The sequence below is a fragment of the Macaca nemestrina genome, chromosome 11 (genome assembly GCF_043159975.1).
Source record: "Macaca nemestrina isolate mMacNem1 chromosome 11, mMacNem.hap1, whole genome shotgun sequence".
Taxonomy (NCBI): Eukaryota; Metazoa; Chordata; class Mammalia; order Primates; family Cercopithecidae; genus Macaca; species Macaca nemestrina.
The window spans coordinates 20,938,106-20,956,637 of record NC_092135.1 but is presented as its reverse complement, the minus strand read 5'-3'; the positions used below and the strand labels follow the sequence as shown (position 1 = coordinate 20,956,637).

At 39.4% G+C, this 18,532-nt stretch overlaps 2 protein-coding genes across 2 annotated transcripts in view; one reads left to right on the top strand and one right to left on the bottom strand.

Moving 5' to 3' along the window:
• Nucleotides 1–4,054, top strand: part of LOC105492565 (lactase) — a 58,177-nt gene extending 54,123 nt beyond the window's left edge. The window contains exon 17 of the mRNA XM_011759803.2: nt 907–4,054. Within this exon, the coding sequence (XP_011758105.1) occupies nt 907–1,127 (221 nt within the window). The 3' untranslated portion in view covers nt 1,128–4,054. The remainder of the gene's footprint in view (nt 1–906) is intronic.
• LOC105492564 (UBX domain protein 4) overlaps nt 3,505–18,532 on the bottom strand; it is a 43,750-nt gene continuing 28,722 nt past the window's right edge. The window contains exons 9-13 of the mRNA XM_011759802.3: nt 16,992–17,119; nt 13,216–13,318; nt 10,450–10,581; nt 8,748–8,950; nt 3,505–5,777 (exon numbers count right to left, since the gene is read on the bottom strand). Coding sequence (XP_011758104.1) covers nt 5,639–5,777; nt 8,748–8,950; nt 10,450–10,581; nt 13,216–13,318; nt 16,992–17,119 — 705 coding nt within the window. The 3' untranslated portion in view covers nt 3,505–5,638. The remainder of the gene's footprint in view (nt 5,778–8,747; nt 8,951–10,449; nt 10,582–13,215; nt 13,319–16,991; nt 17,120–18,532) is intronic.

The following is an 18,532-nucleotide window of genomic DNA, read 5'->3' as shown; positions in this document are numbered from 1 at the left end:
TCTCCTTCATTCATTCAACAAATGCTTATTTTCTTTGAATGCTCCAGACATTTCCTGGGGTGGAACAAAGGACACTTAGGGTCAATGTTACACCTAGAAACCAGAGCCCTGGTCTGGGAATAAGCAGGTCTAGACTTTTCTTCCAGCCCTACCACTGACTTGCTGTGCACCCATAGATAAGAAACCAGGCACACGCTTCTGGGCAGTTACAAGGATCAAATAAGAGGACCATGAAAGTACAATGCCTGCACTATGTGGGTGCCCCATATTTGTTAAATGAAAGAGTATAAATCACTACACAAATATAAATGACAATTATCCAGTTTCAATTATACAGCCTGATGAGAATCCTTCATCTGAAAATTCAAAATCCAAAATACTCCAGAATCTGAAACTTTTTGAGCACTGGCATGACAACACAAATGGAGAATTCAACACCTGACCCCATGCGACAGGTCACAGTCAAAACACAGTTAAAGCTTTGTTTCATGCACACAATTATTTAACATGTTATATAGAATTACCTTCACACCATGTGGATAAGTTGCATATAAAACATATATGAATTTCATATTTATACCTGGGTCCCATCCCCAAAATATCTCATTATGTATATGCAACTATTCCAAAATCTTAAAATATCCCAAATCTGAAACACTTCTGATCCCAAGCAAGCATGTCAGATAAGGGATATTCAACCTGTATTCTAATTGCTGATAGAGATGTTTAAAAAATACAACTGCTTAACTTCACTCAGTGGCTCCTGACACACAGTGAAAGACCTCCACCTCAGCAACCCATCAATGGCTGTGCAGATTTGGGGTACTGTGCAGCCTCTGCTGCGGTCTCAGAGATCTGAGAACTCAATCAGTGCCAGAGCACCAACCACCCTGTGTCCTCTCCTAGATGCTGGACCCACCGTCAGCCCTGTGAGAGAGGAGAAGGTGCCGTTCCTGGGGCTAACGCTCGGCACTGCAGAAGCACAGACAGCTTTGTACGTTCTCTTTTCTCTGGTGCTTCTTGGAGTCTGTGGCTTGGCATTTCTCTCATACAAGTACTGCAAGCGTTCTAAGCAAGGGAAAACACAACCAAGCCAACAGGAATTGAGCCCAGTGTCTTCGTTCTGATGAGTTACCACTTCAAGTTCTGTGAAGCAGGCCTAGTTTCTTCATCTACCTTTGCTGGCTACCAAACTCCTTGGGGTCTTGGACTCTGCTCATGCTGGACTTCTCCATAAAGTCCTGCTGCAACGTTAAAGACGACTTTAATCTTGAAGGATTTCCAGTTACTGATTAAAATGGAAATATCTGCATCTTGCTCCAGTATCAGAGTTCATTTGGGCATTTGAGGAGCAAGTAGCTCTTGCAGAAGCGTGCAGATACTGGTCTGGTGGGGTCTGTGAATCACTTACTTCAACTTAAGGGGCTGTTTTAACTTTCAGAGTTAAGGGTTAAGTTGTTAAGGGAGTAAAAACCATAAAAAAGCTTTCTATAAGAAGAAATCAACTCGATTGCATAGACTGCAATATCATCTCTGCCCTTCTGCAAGCTCTCCCTAGCTTCACATCTTGTTTTCCAGAAAATAAAAACAGCAGACTGTTCTTTCTCCTATGGTTGCCCCTCCTTGAGAAAGTAGGTTCAAGAGAAGTTGTGAAGTCACACAAGCCATCTGGAGTTCCCATTAAGCTTTCTCACCAGACCAAGTCTTTCTGTTGACATTACATTCCTTGGGGCAAATACCACAACATGCAGAAAGTGGCCTTTTCCCATCCCACAAACACCCCCACTGCCACTTTTTATGCCATCCCCAGCTCTCTCTCCCATCTGACCTTGGTTCATTTAGCCTGTTTCCTTCCTCCTTTCCCAATTTGTGGTAGTTCTAAAATGCACGTAGGTCAACTATCCGTATTCGTTTGTGTCTTCCCAAATGCTATTCCTTCCACCTAGGATGCCTTTTCTTCTGCAAATGCCTTCAAGTCTCAGCTGAAATAATGTACTTCCTCCTCTGAATGGCTTCCCTGAAATCCCCAGGCAGATTCTCCTTCGTCTGCTTTGCTTGTAAATATCCCCTAGTACAACTTGACCATCCAGTTTCTATACTGGAATTGTGTATTTCTCTATCAGCTTCTTAAGGCCAAGGACCATGTCTCATTGTCTCTGGCAAGCACAACTTGGAGACAGCAATGAAAAGCACAAATGCTCCTTTCGTGTGTTCACCCATTCACATAGCATTTCCAGGGCAGTGGTGGGAGCAGAGAGAGAGATGTTCTTCATAATCCCCTCAAATGTGCTGAGAGACAATCTCAGTGTGAAACACCTAAACACTTGATTGGCCCATATATTACATCTGGATAGCTGGTAAAATGTTTTGTAAAAACAGAGTAATTTCGGGCAGGTCTTAAAAGAATGATCATACTTGAAATTTGCTTCTTGTAAGCATTCCTTTCCCTCTCAAAACATTCCAACGCCATGAGTCCCAAACTGGCAGTCAGGAGCTTGTGGTGCACAAGCATTTTTCTCCATCAATCGACTGGAAAAGTTTGTCAGATGGGGGTGGGGGTGGTTCTAAAATTGACATTAAAGACATTCCTTGGCCGGGCGCGGTGGCTCACACCTGTAATCCCAGCACTTTGGGAGGCCGAGATGGGCGGATCACGAGGTCAGGAGATCGAGACCATCCTGGCTAACACGGTGAAACCCCGTTCTCTACTAAAAATACAAAAAATTAGCTGGGCGTGGTGGCGGGCGCCTGTAGTCCCAGCTACTCAGGAGGCTGAGGCAGGAGAAGGCAGAGCTTGCAGTGAGCCCAGATAGCGCCACTGCACTCCAGCCTGGGTGACAGAGCGAGACTCCGTCTCAAAAAAAAAAAAGGGGGAGAAAATGTTTACCGCATATGCTAGCAAATGGCTTTAATGTACACAGGAGTCTTATAAATCAGTAAGAAAAATATGAAAACAAAAAAATTGGCAAGCAATACACAGAATTCTCAAAATAAGTCAGACCGATCAATAACATCAAGATGCTAACTTCATTCATGATAAATACAATGCATACGAGATACGTATCATTTCTCATCTACCATTTTGACAAAGCTAACAGTGTGATAACGCAGTGTTGGCGAAGGTGTGGGAAATGGACATTCTCGACTGCTGGCAGGGGTTCAAATTCACAGTTTGTGGAGGAGGCAATGCAACAACATCTTTAATAATCCAAACTGCAAACACTCTTCTTTCACTTAGCAAGTTATACAAACACAGTTGAAAGGTATATTTTCACAGTAAGACTACACCTCCCACCCAAGGTTGCTTATGGTAGCAATTTTTGTAATAGAAGAACAAACATGTTTAATAACCACTGAATGTCACCAGAACATGGACAGTAAGCTGAGTGCAGTAACATTCATCAAGCAGAATGCTATGCAACCATTAAGAATGAGGTAGCTAGGTGTCGACAGGAAAAGATCTCAAGACTATGTAAGCAAAAAAGCAAGATGCAGGGTAGAATATATAATATGATCCCATTTATTTAAAAAATAAAGATTACATATTTGCTTATATTCGCATACAAATTTTCTGAAAATTACATAAGAAACTGTTAATAGATTACCTCTGGAGAATAGTACTGGGGTAAGAGGTGAGGAGGAATTCTCATTTTACAGCCTTATATACCGTTGTGATTTTTTTTTTACCAAGTACTTTTCTAAAATACAAAATTGAGGAGGGATTCTCCTACTCCAAAATTACGAAGCATTCTTTTATGTACATTTCTCTAAGAGTTATATTTGATATTTTTCAAGGCAAACTAACTTGAGGTACTCCATGTTTTTCCAAATGTATTTCTAATAATTATTAGTAGAGTCACACCTATTTGACAGCTTTTTTAAAAAGTCACATATTGCTGTATTTTTAAAGATGACAAACCTTTATTTAAATGGGATGCTTGCTGGAGATTTTCTTTTTCAAACTCACTTTTTAAGTTACGGAAATAATATCACTGCTGAAAATTTGGAAAACATGTAAGGGTGCCAAAAATACCACTAAGATCACATAAACCAATCTTACCATTATTAATGTTTTGGTGTGTTTTCTTTCTTTACATATATATTAATACCTACTACTATCTATGTAGAAAATGTGTTTGCAAAGCTGAGATAACACTGTACCTATAGCTCTGGATCCTGCTTCTTTTGCCCAACACTTAACAGATGCTCAGTAAACATATTAAACCAAGTTGTTAATTAGTATTGTACCATTTCTCCTCATCAACAATTACTTCTATAGAAGGCATTTAGTTGGTTTCCAGTTCTTGAGTAAAATAAATAACACTTAATGAATATGTCTATACCTAAACGTTGCCTGCATTTATGATTTAGAAAAAGCTACTGGATCAAACAGTATGAAATATTTTAAGTTTCTGATAAATGTTTTTCAGAATTATACTGGTTTTCACTCCACCAACAGCGCAGCCTGTGTTGCTGTTTCCTTGCCAACACTGTCACCATTTTTAAAAGTCGCTGTTATTTCACAGGTAAAAATAGAAAGTTTGCTCTGAGAAAATTTCTTTCTCCCATTACAAAATAAAGTCACAGTCTTTCCATATGTCCACTCCAGAGTGCTATCTTCCAATCTAAAACAGAGGAACCGTTTTCAAACATCATTAGTTCAGTGGTCTCCACTAATAAAGACATATGGATAAAGTAACATGTAAGTCAGTAAGAATCTCAACTTAAGAAAAACCAAATGACTGAAAGCATATCTTTAGTCTATACTTCTTGTCCTATAGGTACTCTAGGTCCTTGTGTAATTATTGAGGACAAAACTTCAATTAAAGGTGAGAGGGAAAGCTAGGTTGCAGACTAGCAGCTGTTCTGCATCAACTTTATGCAAACAAAGCGATGCCTCACTGACTTAGGAGACAAGTAACATGGCAGCAGTTTGTGTCAGAAAATTTCTTTCTTCAGTGATATTTAAGGTAACATAGCCAGCTACTTTCCTGAGACAGCTCCAGGGCAATACTGGGGAAAAAACAAAACAGAGATGCAGGACCTCAACAGAGCCCTGTGCAACAAAAAGATGCTAGATAACAAACTCAAAGCAAAAATAAGATCATTCCGATTTTTGGGAAAGTTTTTTTATTCAGTGTTTAAGTAAGATTAAAAACTACAAGATTTTGCTTGCAGCTGATGAGCAAAAAGAGAAGTTAAACATAAATTCTCATCTGATTAGCTAGTTAAAATGCTCTGACACAGAGTCAAATTACTCAGTGACATACCAGTTACTTTGGGCTTAAGAGTCTTGGCGCAAAGTAGCTCTAAACAAAACGTGTCATCTGACAGCACAGGGCTAATGAGCATGTGAAATACTGAGTAAGAAGCTGATGGAGGCAGGCTGCGGCAGACTTTTTGGTTCTTTTAGGCTTCTAGCAGTGGCTGCCGTACAAGCAAGGACCTAGCAGACAGTTATTTCCTGTCTTTACTTTTCTGAGTTAAACACCTTCAACCCACACCCACTAAGCAGGAATAGAGAGACATTTTATAGACCAGTTGGAAACGATAAAGCAGTCCCACTTCTCCAGTAGAATTTTAGTTGAATTAAATCATAAGAGAAACAATGATTATTGCACATATTATACTTGTCACACTACATCTGTTGAGTGGAATTTCCATTCCAAGTGTTGTTTTCATCTTCACCATCATCTTGAGTCCTTAATCTGTATATTTTCCCCTCCTTTTTAAAGTCGTCTCCACGTTTTTCCAGCACTCTTTTTCTCACTGGTTCCCTGACATGACAAAAGAGGGAGCAAAGGGAAGATGTCATAAAATAAAAACAACAGTAATACAAGCTGTTTCCTTCCAACTTCCATCACTACAGGCAACTAAGTTTTACTTTTAATGCCATCTAAACTAAGGAAAGTCCATGGGAGACCATTATATCTACTAACACAGTACTAGACTTTAGTAGTCTTTGGTAGTGTAGCTTCATCTGATCTCTAAGTGAAGCCAGCCAGCCAAATCATATATTCCATTTCCATTGTGTTTCTTAGAGACTTACTAAGCTTTAGAGGAGTGTGACCATTTGCCAACTAATCTTTCCTTTGTTATTTATGCAAGCTGACATACCTACTAAAACATTTGTAACTTAGCACTCTAGAGACTATCCAAAGCTCCAGTCAGCTTGACAGAAAGGGTCAATTTTTAATCCTTCACAAAATCTTTAAAAATGACTTATTTATAAACAATTAAGAACAAAGAGGACTTCCTCATCTGAAAATACAAAGGTATAAGGATAAAATTTAAGCCAACAGACTTTTGTTAACTCTAGAGCAGACAGAGAAAAAAGGAAAAATAACAGTGGAACACAAAGCTTCACCCTGTCTTTGACACAACTTTTATTCCATCCTTTGTTCCAATCTAAGACCTTTCTCTTATTTGAAAAAAGTGTTTTTTGTTTTTTTTAAGACAGGGTCTCCCCTCTGTTGCCCAGGCTAGAGTGCAGTGGCATGATCATGGTTCACTGCAGCCTCAAAACTCTGGGGTTCACACAATCCTCCTGCCCCAGCTTCCCAAGCAGCTGAAACTAAAGGCACACGCCATCATCACACAGAGCTCATTAAAATTTTTTTTTGTAGAGATGGAGTCTCACTATGTTGCCCAGGCTCGTCTCAAACTCTTGGCCTCAAGTGATCCTTGTGCCTCAGCTTCCCAAAGAGCTGGGATTACAAGTATGAGGTACCACACCCAGCCTGAAAAAAGTTTTAAAAATCCACACAACAGGCCGGGCACAGTGGCTCACACCTGTAATCCCAGCACTTCTGGGAGGCCGAGGCAGGCGGATCACGAAGTCAGGAGATCGAGACCATCCTGGCTAACACGGTGAAACCTCATCTCTACTAAAAATACAAAAAAATTACCCAGGCGTGGTGGCTGGTACCTGTAGTCCCAGCTACTCGGGAGGCTGAGGCAGGAGAATGATGTGAACCCGGAAGGCGGAGCTTGCAGTGAGCCGAGATCACGCCACCGCACTCCAGCCAGGGTGACAGAGCGAGACTCCTTCTCAAAAAAAAAAAAAAAAAAAAAAAAAAAAATACACACAACAAGCTATCCTGTTTTACAGTAATCCAGTATTAAATGCTCCCACCCATTGCTCAGTTAAGAGTTGTAAGACTCAGCCTTGTTTGAGTTTCCCTGTGTCCTCACTAGAGTAATATACTTAGTAGATAACTGGTCTTTCTGCCTAAAGTTATTAAATAAAATAAAGGACAAAGCAGCCCAATACTTTTATAAGTCATTACCTATGGAATCCATAAACACATGACTAGGGGTTCTCCACACTGAAGGCAGAGAGGAAAGAATTTCTATTACTTATCACATAGGACTGGTGTGAAGATTTGTTATAATGCCTATAAAAGGCCTCACAGAGTGCGTAACAGAGGTGTCCATTACAGTAAGTTACATTATTATGTAATTATTAGAAAGGGGCATAATCTTACTTTCTAGGAAAATACTTCCCGTTAACCTGTTTCAATAAAAGCTTAACAAAGATACGAGTTAAATTGTCAGTGTTGTATTACTATGCTAACCATTGCATGCTATCTACTATAAATGTTGTTTTGTTTTTGTTTTGAGACAGGATCTCACTCTCACCCTGTCACCAAGGCTGGAGTGCAATGGCACAATCTTGGCTCACTGCACCCTCGATCTCCAGGGCTCAAGTGATCTTCCCATCTCAGCCTCCCAAATAGCTGGGACCACAGACATGTGCCCAGCAAATTAAAAAAATTTTTTTTGGCCGGGCGCGGTGGCTCAAGCCTGTAATCCCAGCACTTTGGGAGGCCGAGACGGGTGGATCACAAGGTCAGGAGATCGAGACCATCCTGGCTAACATGGTGAAACCCCGCCTCTACTAAAAAATACAAAAAACTAGCCGGGCGAGGTGGTGGGCGCCTGTAGTCCCAGCTACTCGGGAGGCTGAGGCAAGAGAATGGCGTAAACCTGGGAGGCAGAGCTTGCAGTGAGCTGAGATCCGGCCACTGCACTCTAGCCTGGGCGACAGAGCCAGACTCCGTCTCAGAAAAAAAAAAAAAAAAAAAAAAAATTTTTTTTATACAGACAAAGTCTCACTATATTACCCAGGCTAGTCTTGAATGCCTGAGCTCAAGTAATTCTCTCCCCTCAGCCTCCCAAAGTGCTGGGATTACAGGCGTGAGCCACTGTATCAGGCCCTGGCCTCCTGGTTAAGGGATTAGTCCAAAATAATTCTCTGAAGGAGAATTTTCAAAGGAATAACCTGTTTCTGCAATTTGGTCCTTCTTTGAATGATCCAGACAAGGCTATCAGCCAGTATATAAAATAACCAACAGGGTTAAAATTATCAAAGCAGAGTAATTCATCTACAGTAATTATGCAAGATGACCCTGAACAATTAATGGAATGAAATATCTTGTCAAGCAAAACATGGTTAGGAAGAAAGAAGTTACTAGAAAAAAAACTGCCTTGATAGTTATGGGATAAAGAAGCTTCAATGAATGAAACAATAAACCAGCAGAGGTGAAGCTGCTTTCCATAAAATTGGTTTTACAAAGCTGAGGAGAGATGATATAATAAAGTTTCAGAGCATCTGAGTTTTTCTCCTCCACTGTGGGAACTGGAAAGGACATATACAGAAAGGCAAAGTACTCAATTTTTTACTTTAAAAAAGATATTGGGCATGACTTACATATTTTATAAATGGGGAAAACACACACAGATACCTTTTTTCTGATTTGCTAGATGATGCAGGGTTTGGGGGTTCTGACGATGTTACTCTCACTGAAGTCTGTGTGGGAGGTGGATTGCTAAACAAGAAATTGCTAATTAATCTCCAGATGGCAAGGAATGGATAAAGTACTGTTCCCAACAAGGTCCAAATGTCTCCGCTGGAAGAGTGTACAATGGATGCAGTTGGTCTTCCTGCCTAGAAATTAAGAAATAAACAAACCTAGATAAAGACTACATTAGTACAATCACATCATACCCAAGGTTCCAGACAAAACTTTTATCTGGAAAAGGAGGTCCTACTGATTTTAGTTTACTTCAAGAGGGTGAAATGATATCTTTTGCTGTTTTTCAGGTATATATAAACTTCTGAAGACTCCCAGAAGTTTTTAAAGATAAATTATAATATACAATATTATAATTGCATACTATATATTATATATACAATAATTGCATAATACTGTACATTATATATACAATATTATAATTGCATAATACTGTACATTATATATACAATATAATTGTACAATACTGTATATTATATATACAATATAATTGCATAATACTGTACATTATATATACAATATAATTGTACAATACTGTGTATTATATATACAATATTATAATTGCATAATACTGTGTATTATATATGCAATATTATAATTGCATAATACTGTGTATTATATATACAATATTATAATTGCATAATACTGTGTATTATATATACAATATTATAATTGCATAAAACTGTATTATATATACAATATTATAATTGCATAATACTGTACGTTATATATACAATTGCATAATACTCTATATTATATATACAATATTATAATTGTATAATACTGTATATATATACAATCTTATAATTGTATAATACTGTACATTATATATACCATATTGTAATTGTATAATACTGTATATTATATATACAATTGTATGTAATTGTATAATTATTTGGAGCTCTGTTTAAGAGAAATTGTAATATACAAACTAGAAAGTAGTTCTCAGTGAAATGAGCCACCTATTTTTTAAGAATATTAAACTTTTATAAGAAAAGTCTTTCTTGCTGATTAAAAAAAACGTTTAAACAATGAAATCCTGATTACTGGAGAGCTGTTTTGGGGTGGGGGACATGTCTAGTATAGAGCAAGGAAAATTATGTTAACCAGGACACAGAAGACCCAGGCTCTCATCCCAGTTATGGCACTTAAGGTAGGACCTTGGCAGCAGTCATTTAAGCTGTCTTAACTTCTTTTCTTCACCAGAGATTAAAATATTGTTGTGCAGATAAAATGGGATAATCTGTTTAAATATTCATGTTATTTTTGTTAAAATAATGTTTTTTTAAAAAACTTGGCAAACAGTAGAGCATATATAAATAAAAGACACTAAGTGTGTGGATTAGGCTGATAATCTGCATTTCTTATTGTCTTCTAGTGGTCATTTTTTCGTACACAAAAATATGTGAAGAAAAAAGTTGAAAATTAAACTATTTCATGTCTCACAAGTAATATCAGCAATACAAATAAAGCACAGGATAATGGAATCATAAATTTATCTAATTATTGGATAACTTGAATTTTAATTACCCACAGTATACCTCTGCACTTCCTTTCCCCAACTGTAAGAAATGAAGAGTATGATAAACAGATAATGATAAGAAGAGAAAAAAATGCATCTGTATATACATACTGGCAACAGTACCACCGAAGCGCTTGGGGCAAGTTCCAAATCCAGTAACTTCTTTTTATAATCTTCTTTGGTAAATTCCCTCCTGGGAAACATGGTTGCTAACGAAAAATTACCGTAAGTGTTGCCAACAGTCTGTAACATAAGTTTTAAAAACTTACAAGGGTGCCTTTCAAAGTAAGATATTACATTACTCAGATGAATCCAAAATGACTGCTTTAATTAAAATTGCCTTAATTTTAAAAGTTCATTACATGTAAACTCAAAAAAAGGTATAAAATTGTGCTTCCAGCCCCTAAGCAGCTGAAAAGCTATCAAATCCAAACAGTTTTTAAAAGCTTCTATAACTCAAAGATGACCACAAAATAGCAAAATGTAGTTCCTAAAAACACAAATAAATTGAGTAAAAATGGACAACTGTGTATCTCCTTTAAGTACTGCTGCCGTTCATCATTAGGTTTTCACTATCCTTTGGCAAACTTACATTAATGTCTCATGAACACACATTTGGATTACAGGTAATCCCTATTAAGAATCTGGACTAGACCAGTATTTCCCTCATATATACCTTCAGGAAAGGTAGCCTCCTCCGTGTCTCAAGGCACAAATGGTCCATAATTAACCTACATGATACACACAATCCCAGATCCAGGAACGTACAATGGACAGCACCATAATTACCCTCACAATGTTAAGTCTCTATATACAAAAATCACTGTAAAATCTTAGACATCTGTGTATCTTTCCCTAGAAGATTCCAAAGAAGGAGATTAACTTTTTTGTAGTTTATTTCTTTTATTTTTATTTTTTACCGTAGATCACACATACCCCTCACTGTTCTCAGTAACTGTACTGAGGTGGAGTTTTTTGTTTTTTTTTTTTTTTTTGAGACGGACTCTCGCTCTGTCACCCTGGCTGGAGTGCAGTGGCGCGATCTAGGCTCACTGCAAGCTCCACCTCCCGGGTTCACGCCATTCTCCTGCCTCAGCCTCCCGAGTCGCTGGGACTACAGGTGCCCACCACCACGCCTGGCTAATTTTTTGTATTTTTAGTAGAGACGGGGTTTCAGCATGTTAGCCAGGATGGTCTCGATCTCCTGACCTCGTGAGCCGCCTGCCTCAGCCTCCCAAAGTGCTGGGATTACAGGTGTCAGCCACCGCGCCCAGCCTGCTTTTTGTTTTTTTTTGAGATGGAATCTTGCTCTGTCCCACAGACTTCAGTGCAGTGGTGCAATCTCAGCTCACTGCAACCTCCGCCTCCTGGGTTCAAGCGATTCTCCTGCCTTAGCCTCCCGAGTAGCTGGGATTACAGGCGCACACTACCACATCCGGCTAATTTTTGTATTTTTAGAATAGACAGGGGTTCACCATGTTGGTCAGGCTAGTCTTGAACTCCTGACCTCGTGATCCTCCCACCTCGGTCTCCCAAAGCGCAGGGATTACAGGCATGAGCTACCATGCCTGGCCTGAGGTGGAGTTTTAATAGGACAAATGTGATCAAAGATCTCTTTTCCCCATGTAGTCCCTTCTTCATTTACCTGTGGCAACAGCAGTGAAACTCAGGATAGGGGACACATTGTGGGAGGCTCCAAGACAAAAGAAGAATGAAAGTGTCTATTTGGGACTGTTTCTACTATAAAGCTTAGGGGGAAACAGTTTTTAAAATCAATGTTTACATTGTCTAGCCTAATTCACCAGTGCAAGAAGGTGAACAGCTTGAGGTGTCCTTCTCTTGAAACCTGTAAGTAAGAAGCCCAAAATGGGGAGAAAAGGTCTGGTGGAAAGATCTGAATCCAACTCCCTAATTTTAACCTTGAAGTTATATATATGAAAAAAATACTGATAAATATAATGAGCCTAGAACTCAAAGGACATCTGATACTCAGAATCCATTTTGAATAAGGAATCAATCAGGAAATAAAAACAAATTGAAAACTACTTATATCTTAAGATACTCCATTCAGATTTTGAGTAAAGCCACCTTTTGGAAGTAAATTCCTGAAGAAGATACTATTGTCAATAAAGTTTACTGCCTCTTTTTGCTTAGCCAACAGGTAGATCGTAGGAAAATGACCAGCCCCTAAGCAATCTGTAGGAAATGGAGAGAGGACTGAGAAAAACTGCTTACATTTCAGGGTAGTGGGACAACTCCCTCACATTAGACCTTCGGGAAATCTACTTGCTTGTCACTCCTCCAATAAGTCTACTAATCAGTGAAAAAAGTTCCCAGTGGCTGGGCTAGGTGGCTCACGCCTGTAAATCTCAACACATTGCAAGGTTGAGGTGGGAGGAATGCTTGAGCCCAGGAGTTCAAGACCAGCCTGGCTACATGGTGAAACCCTGTCTCTACAAAAAGTACAAAAATTAGCAAGGCATGGCAGTATCTGTAAGTTCCAGCTACTTGGGAGGCTGAGGTGGGAGGGTCGCTTGAGCCCAGGAAGTCGAGGCTGCAGGGAGCTGTGATCGCACCACTGCACTCTGGCCTAGGCAACACAGTGAGATCCTGTCTCAAAAAATTTTAAAAAAGAAAAGTTCCCAGGACCTATTGTACAGTATCAGCAAATTCCTACTTCTGCACACAAAGCAGATATGTTACTCCCATATGCACTAACACACAACAGAATTTCCACAATATCTCAGAGGTGTCTTGTGCCTCCCTCCTGGAGAGGTCACAATTTATTCACATTCAACTTCTGCTTTGAAATTTTCCCTTCCTATAATTTAGTAACCTATACATCTATTTTTACTACAACTCAAGACATAAATTTACCTGTGCAGCAAACTGCCTTGCCTCTTCCAGAGGAGCATCAGAAGGGAACTGATTTGTAAAGGAAGAACCATCAGGAAGACGGAATTGAATTCTTGCAACAGTGCTATCAAAAAAGAAAACTAAAGTCACAATCTTCACCTCTGTATATTAACAATATCACTAAGTTACAGAAAATGGAAGTGGAAATATGCAATGACAATAGTTTTTTCCACCATATCAGATCTTTTTATTTGTTAATAACTGCTTTACTGAGATTCATCTTAAAAAATTAACCCTTTTAGGCTGGGTGCTGTAGCTCACGCCTATAATCCCAGCACTTTGGGAGTCCAAGGTGGGCAGATCACCTGAGGTCAGGAGTTCAAGACCAGCTGGGCCAACATGGCAAAACCCTCTCTCTACTAAAAAATACAAAAATTAGCTGGGCATGCTGGTGTATGCCTGTAATCCCAGCTACTCAGGAAGCTGAGGCAGGGAGAATTGCTTGTACCCGGGAGACATGGGTTGCAGTAAGCCAAGATCACGCCGCTGCACTCCAGCCTGGGCAACAGAGCGAGACTGTCTCAAATAAACAAAAATTAAGCCTTTTAAAGTGTACAATTCAGTGGTTTTTAAATATATTCAGAATTGTGCAACTATCACCATTATCTAATTCCAGAACATTTGCATCATGCCAAAAAGGAACTCCAACCCCGTTAGCAGTCACTCCCCATATCTCCCTCCTCCAGACCCTGGCAACCACTAATCTACTATGAATTTGTCTATTTTGGGCATGTCATATAATAGAATCATACAGTATGTGACCTTTGTAACTTGTTTTTTTCATGGAAATTGTATTTTCAAGGTTCACCCATGTTGTTGCATGTATCAGTTCTTATTCTTATTGCTGAAAAACTTTGTCGTATGAGATACAGTTTACACATTCTTCAGTTGCTGGACATTTGGGTTAACAACACATTTTAGCTATTTTGACTAATGCTGCTAGGAATACTCATGTACAGGTTTTTGTGTGGGTGTTTTCAATTCTCTTGGATATAAACTGCGTATAAACTGCTGCTGTAGAACTGCTGGGTCCTATGATAACACTATGCTTAACATTTTGCGTTACTAGCAAACTGTTTTCCAAGGTGGCTATATCATTTTACAATCCCACCAGTAACACAGAAAGGTTCCCAATTATCCACATCCTCACAAACACTTATTACTTTCTCTTTACATGTAGGCATACTTAGTGGGTGTGAAATAGTATCTCATTGTGGGTTTGACTTGATTTCCCTAATGACTAATGATGTTGAACATTTTTTCATGTGCTTACTGGCCATTTGTGTATCTTCCTTGGAGAAATGTCTATTCAAATCCTTTCCACATATTTGAACTGGGTGTCTTTATAATTGAGTCATAGGTTCTTTTTATAATCTAAACACAAGTCTCTTATCAAATATATGATTTGCAAATATTTTCTCCAATTCTATGGGTTGTTCTTTGCACTCTTTTTTTTTTTTGAGACAGAGTCCCACTCTGTCACCCAGGCTGGAGTGCAGTGGCACGATCTCGGTTCACTACAACCTCTGCCTCCCTGGTTCAAGCGATTCTCATGCTTCAGCCTCTCGAGTAGCTGGGATTACAGGTGTGCACCACTATGCCTAGTTAATTTTTGTATTTTCAGTAGGGACGGGGTTTTGCCATGTTGGCGAGGCTGGTTTTGAACTCCTGGCCTTAACTGATCCGCCTGCCTCAGTCTTCCAAAGTGCTGGGATTACAGGCGTGAGCCACCACGCCCAGCTTCTTTGCAGTTTTTTATTTTTTTTTGTTTTTTTGAGACGGAGTCTCATTCTGTTGCCAAGCTAGAGTGTAGTGGCAATCCTGGCTCACTGCAACCTCCAACTCCCGGGTTCAAGTGCTTCTCCTGCCTCAGCCTCCCAAGTAGCTGGGATTACAGGTATGTGCCACCACGCCTGGCTAATTTTTGTATTTTTAATAGAGACAGGGTTTCACCGTGTAGGCCAGGATGGTCTTGATCTCCTGACCTCGTGATCCGCCCGCCTTGGCCTCCCAAAGTGCTGGGATTACAGGCGTGAGCCACTGCGCCCAGTCAGTTGTTTCTTGATGATATCCTTCAAAGCACAAAAGTTTTAAATTTTGATGAAGTCTGATTTATCTATTTTTAAATTTTGTTCCTGTGCTTTTAGTGCCATGTCTAACAATCTATTGGCTACTCCTAGATCACAAAAATATACTCCTCTTTTTTCCTCTAAGAATATATATTTTATACAGTTTTACTTTTTAGTAGATGATCCATTGAGTTAATTTTGTACGTGGTGTGAGGTAAAGGTCCAAATTCATTATTTTGCATGTAGCTATTCAGTTGTCCAAGCACCTTTTGTTGAAAAGATTCTTCTTTCCCACTCAATAGTCTTGGTACCCTTTTCAAAAATAAACAGTTCATAAATGCAAGGGTTTATTTCTAGAGACTCCATTCTATTACACTGGTCGATACGTTCACCTTATATCATTACATCACTGTATGCTTTGTAGTAAGTTTGAAAATCGGGAAGTATGAGTCATCCATCTTCATTTTCCAGATTAACTATTGTGTTTTTTGCATTTCCATATGAATTTTAGGTTTATAATTTATGGAAAAAAGCCAGCTGGAATTTTGGTAGGAATGTTGACTCTATAGATCAGTTTGGGGAGGATTATCATCTTAACAATATTAAGTATTCTTATCTATGAACATAGGATACTTTCCATGTATTTAAGTCTTAAATCTTTCAACAATGTTTTGTCATTTTTAGCACACAAATCTTACACTTTTGTTAAATTTATTACTTCATTATTTTTGGAAAATTATTTTTAAAAAATAATTTTTCTGATTACAAAATACTACTTGTCAACTGTCCAATATGGAAATATGAAAAGGCAGAGAAGACAATAAGTATTAACCATAATCCAACTAGCAAGGTGTACTGGAAATCTAAACTTTTTTTGTCTTTTCAACATATTTTTGTTTTGGCAACTGCCTTCTGACCCTGCTATGTGTCATTCATTCTGGTATAATTATCAGTAACATTTCCCCCACCTCCTTTGCCACAGGGTTGGACATGTCACCTCCTCCAACCAGAGGGCCCACACATGTGGACACTGACTAGTCTGAAGGTGGCCACATGATCCAAACAGGGGCAATCAGAATTCTCATTCTCAATACAAGCATGAGAGAGAAAAGGTTAATCTCTTCTGTCTGGGATCGTGAATTCAAGGTCCTGAAAGTGCCAGGAGGTGCTGGGCTCTCCTGACACCATGGAGAGTTTCTCTGAGAATGAAGCTAAAACAGAAGAAACCAAGAATTAAAAAGAGAGAGAGAAATTTTAATGATATCCTTTAGATCACTGGAAACAGCCATGCCTAACCAAATTCACCCTTGGATTTCTGAACTGCAGAGCCAACGTGTTTCCTCTTTTGCTTAAAACTATCTGATGGGGGATTCTGACAACTGAAGAATCCTAATACGTATGAGATAAACATTATATTCATTTGGTTACAAATCATTTCTGTCTTTGGAAAACAGACATTTATTGGGCCCTTTTAAAGTTATTTATGTAGTACTTTTTTAGTGTACACTAACACGAAATGATAGATATCATTGGGAGCTGTCAAATTAATCAATATGTCCCTCTGGAATTGACTGCTTATAACCACAGTACACATCAGTGTTAAAAACCGCCTGTAATCATTCTCCTCAGCCCCTATGTGGAGAGATATTTCAGCATGAAATAAAGTACCTTCTTTCTCTTGCATAAGATTCCCTCTTGACTTCCATTTCTGCCTGTTTGGCTAGCAAGGCAGCAGCTTTGGCAGCCTCTACTTCTTCCTTTGTCTTTGCAAAACGAGCAGCTCTCTCTGCACGGTCCTTTAAAACATTGTTAAAAACCAATTAGCTTTACTGCCAGAATGGTCAATTCACACAATTCCAAACACAAATATGCATGGAATTCTTTTTTTTATTAAGAGACAGGGTCTTGCTCTGTCATCAAGGCTGGAGTGCAGTGGCATAATCATAGCTCACTGCAGCCTCTGAACACCTGGGCTCAAGCAATCCTCCCACCTCAGCTTCCAGAGTAGCTGGGACTACAGGTGCATGCCACCATGCCCAGCTAATTTTTTTCTTTTCTTGTAGAGGTGGGGTCTCTACACCACCTCTGGGCAGCTTTGTTGCCCAGGCTGGTCTCGTACTCCTGGTTTCAAGCAATCCTTCCACCTCGGTCTCCTAAAATTCTGGGATGACAGTTGTGAGCCACTGTGCCTTGCTGCCTGAAATCTCTAACACCATATGCAAACTTTAACATTCTGGAACTGTTACTTTTTAGTTTTATCAACTGTCGGAGACCAGAATTATTATTAAGGAAACAAGGACAGGAATTTGCTCACTATTGTATCTCCAAGACTGGAAGGAGGTCTGGCACATAATAAATGCTGGGCCTGTAATTCTAGCACTTTGGGAGGCCAAGGTGGGTGGATCGCCTTAAGTCAGGAGTTCGAGACCAGCCTGACCAATGTGATGAAACCCCGTCTCTACTAAAAATACAAAATTTAGCCAGGCATGTTGGCATGCGCCTGTAATTCCAGCTACTTGGGAGGCTAAGACAGGAGAATTGCTTGAACTCAGGAGGCGGAGGTTGCAGTGAGCCGACATTGCGCCGTTGCACTCCAGCCTGGGCAACAAGACTAAAACTCCATCTCAAAAATAAATAAATAATGAATGCTCAACAAAAACTTGTTGACTGACCAAATGAACAAAAAATATTAAGGTACGGATGGTTTCTTTCTTTCTTTTTTTTGGGATGGAGTTTCGCTTTTTGTTGCCCAGGCTGGAGTATAATAGCACGATGTCAGCCTACTGCAATTTCCACCTCCCGGGTTCAAGTGATTCTCCTGCCTCAGCCTCCCAAGTAGCTGGGATTACAGGCGCCCACCACCACACCCGACTAATTTTTGTATTTTTAGTAGAGACGGGTTTCATCATATGGGCCAGGCAAGTCTTGAACTCCCGACCTCAGGTGATCAGCCTGCCTCGGCCTCCCAAAGTGCTGGGATTACAGGCATGAGCCACACCTGGTGGGATGGTTTTAATATGTATTGCAGCTGATGAATTCTAAAAGCAATTGTTGCAAAGTAAGCTTTATGATGTGCCTAAATCCTCTGAATGTTGCAAAAAAGTGTGCCTGTGATTAGAGAAGACTACTAGGTACTTAGCTTATTTTCCAGGGAATCTTTAAAAGCTGCTTTCTGAATACTGATAAAAGTCATAAATTAAAAAAATATG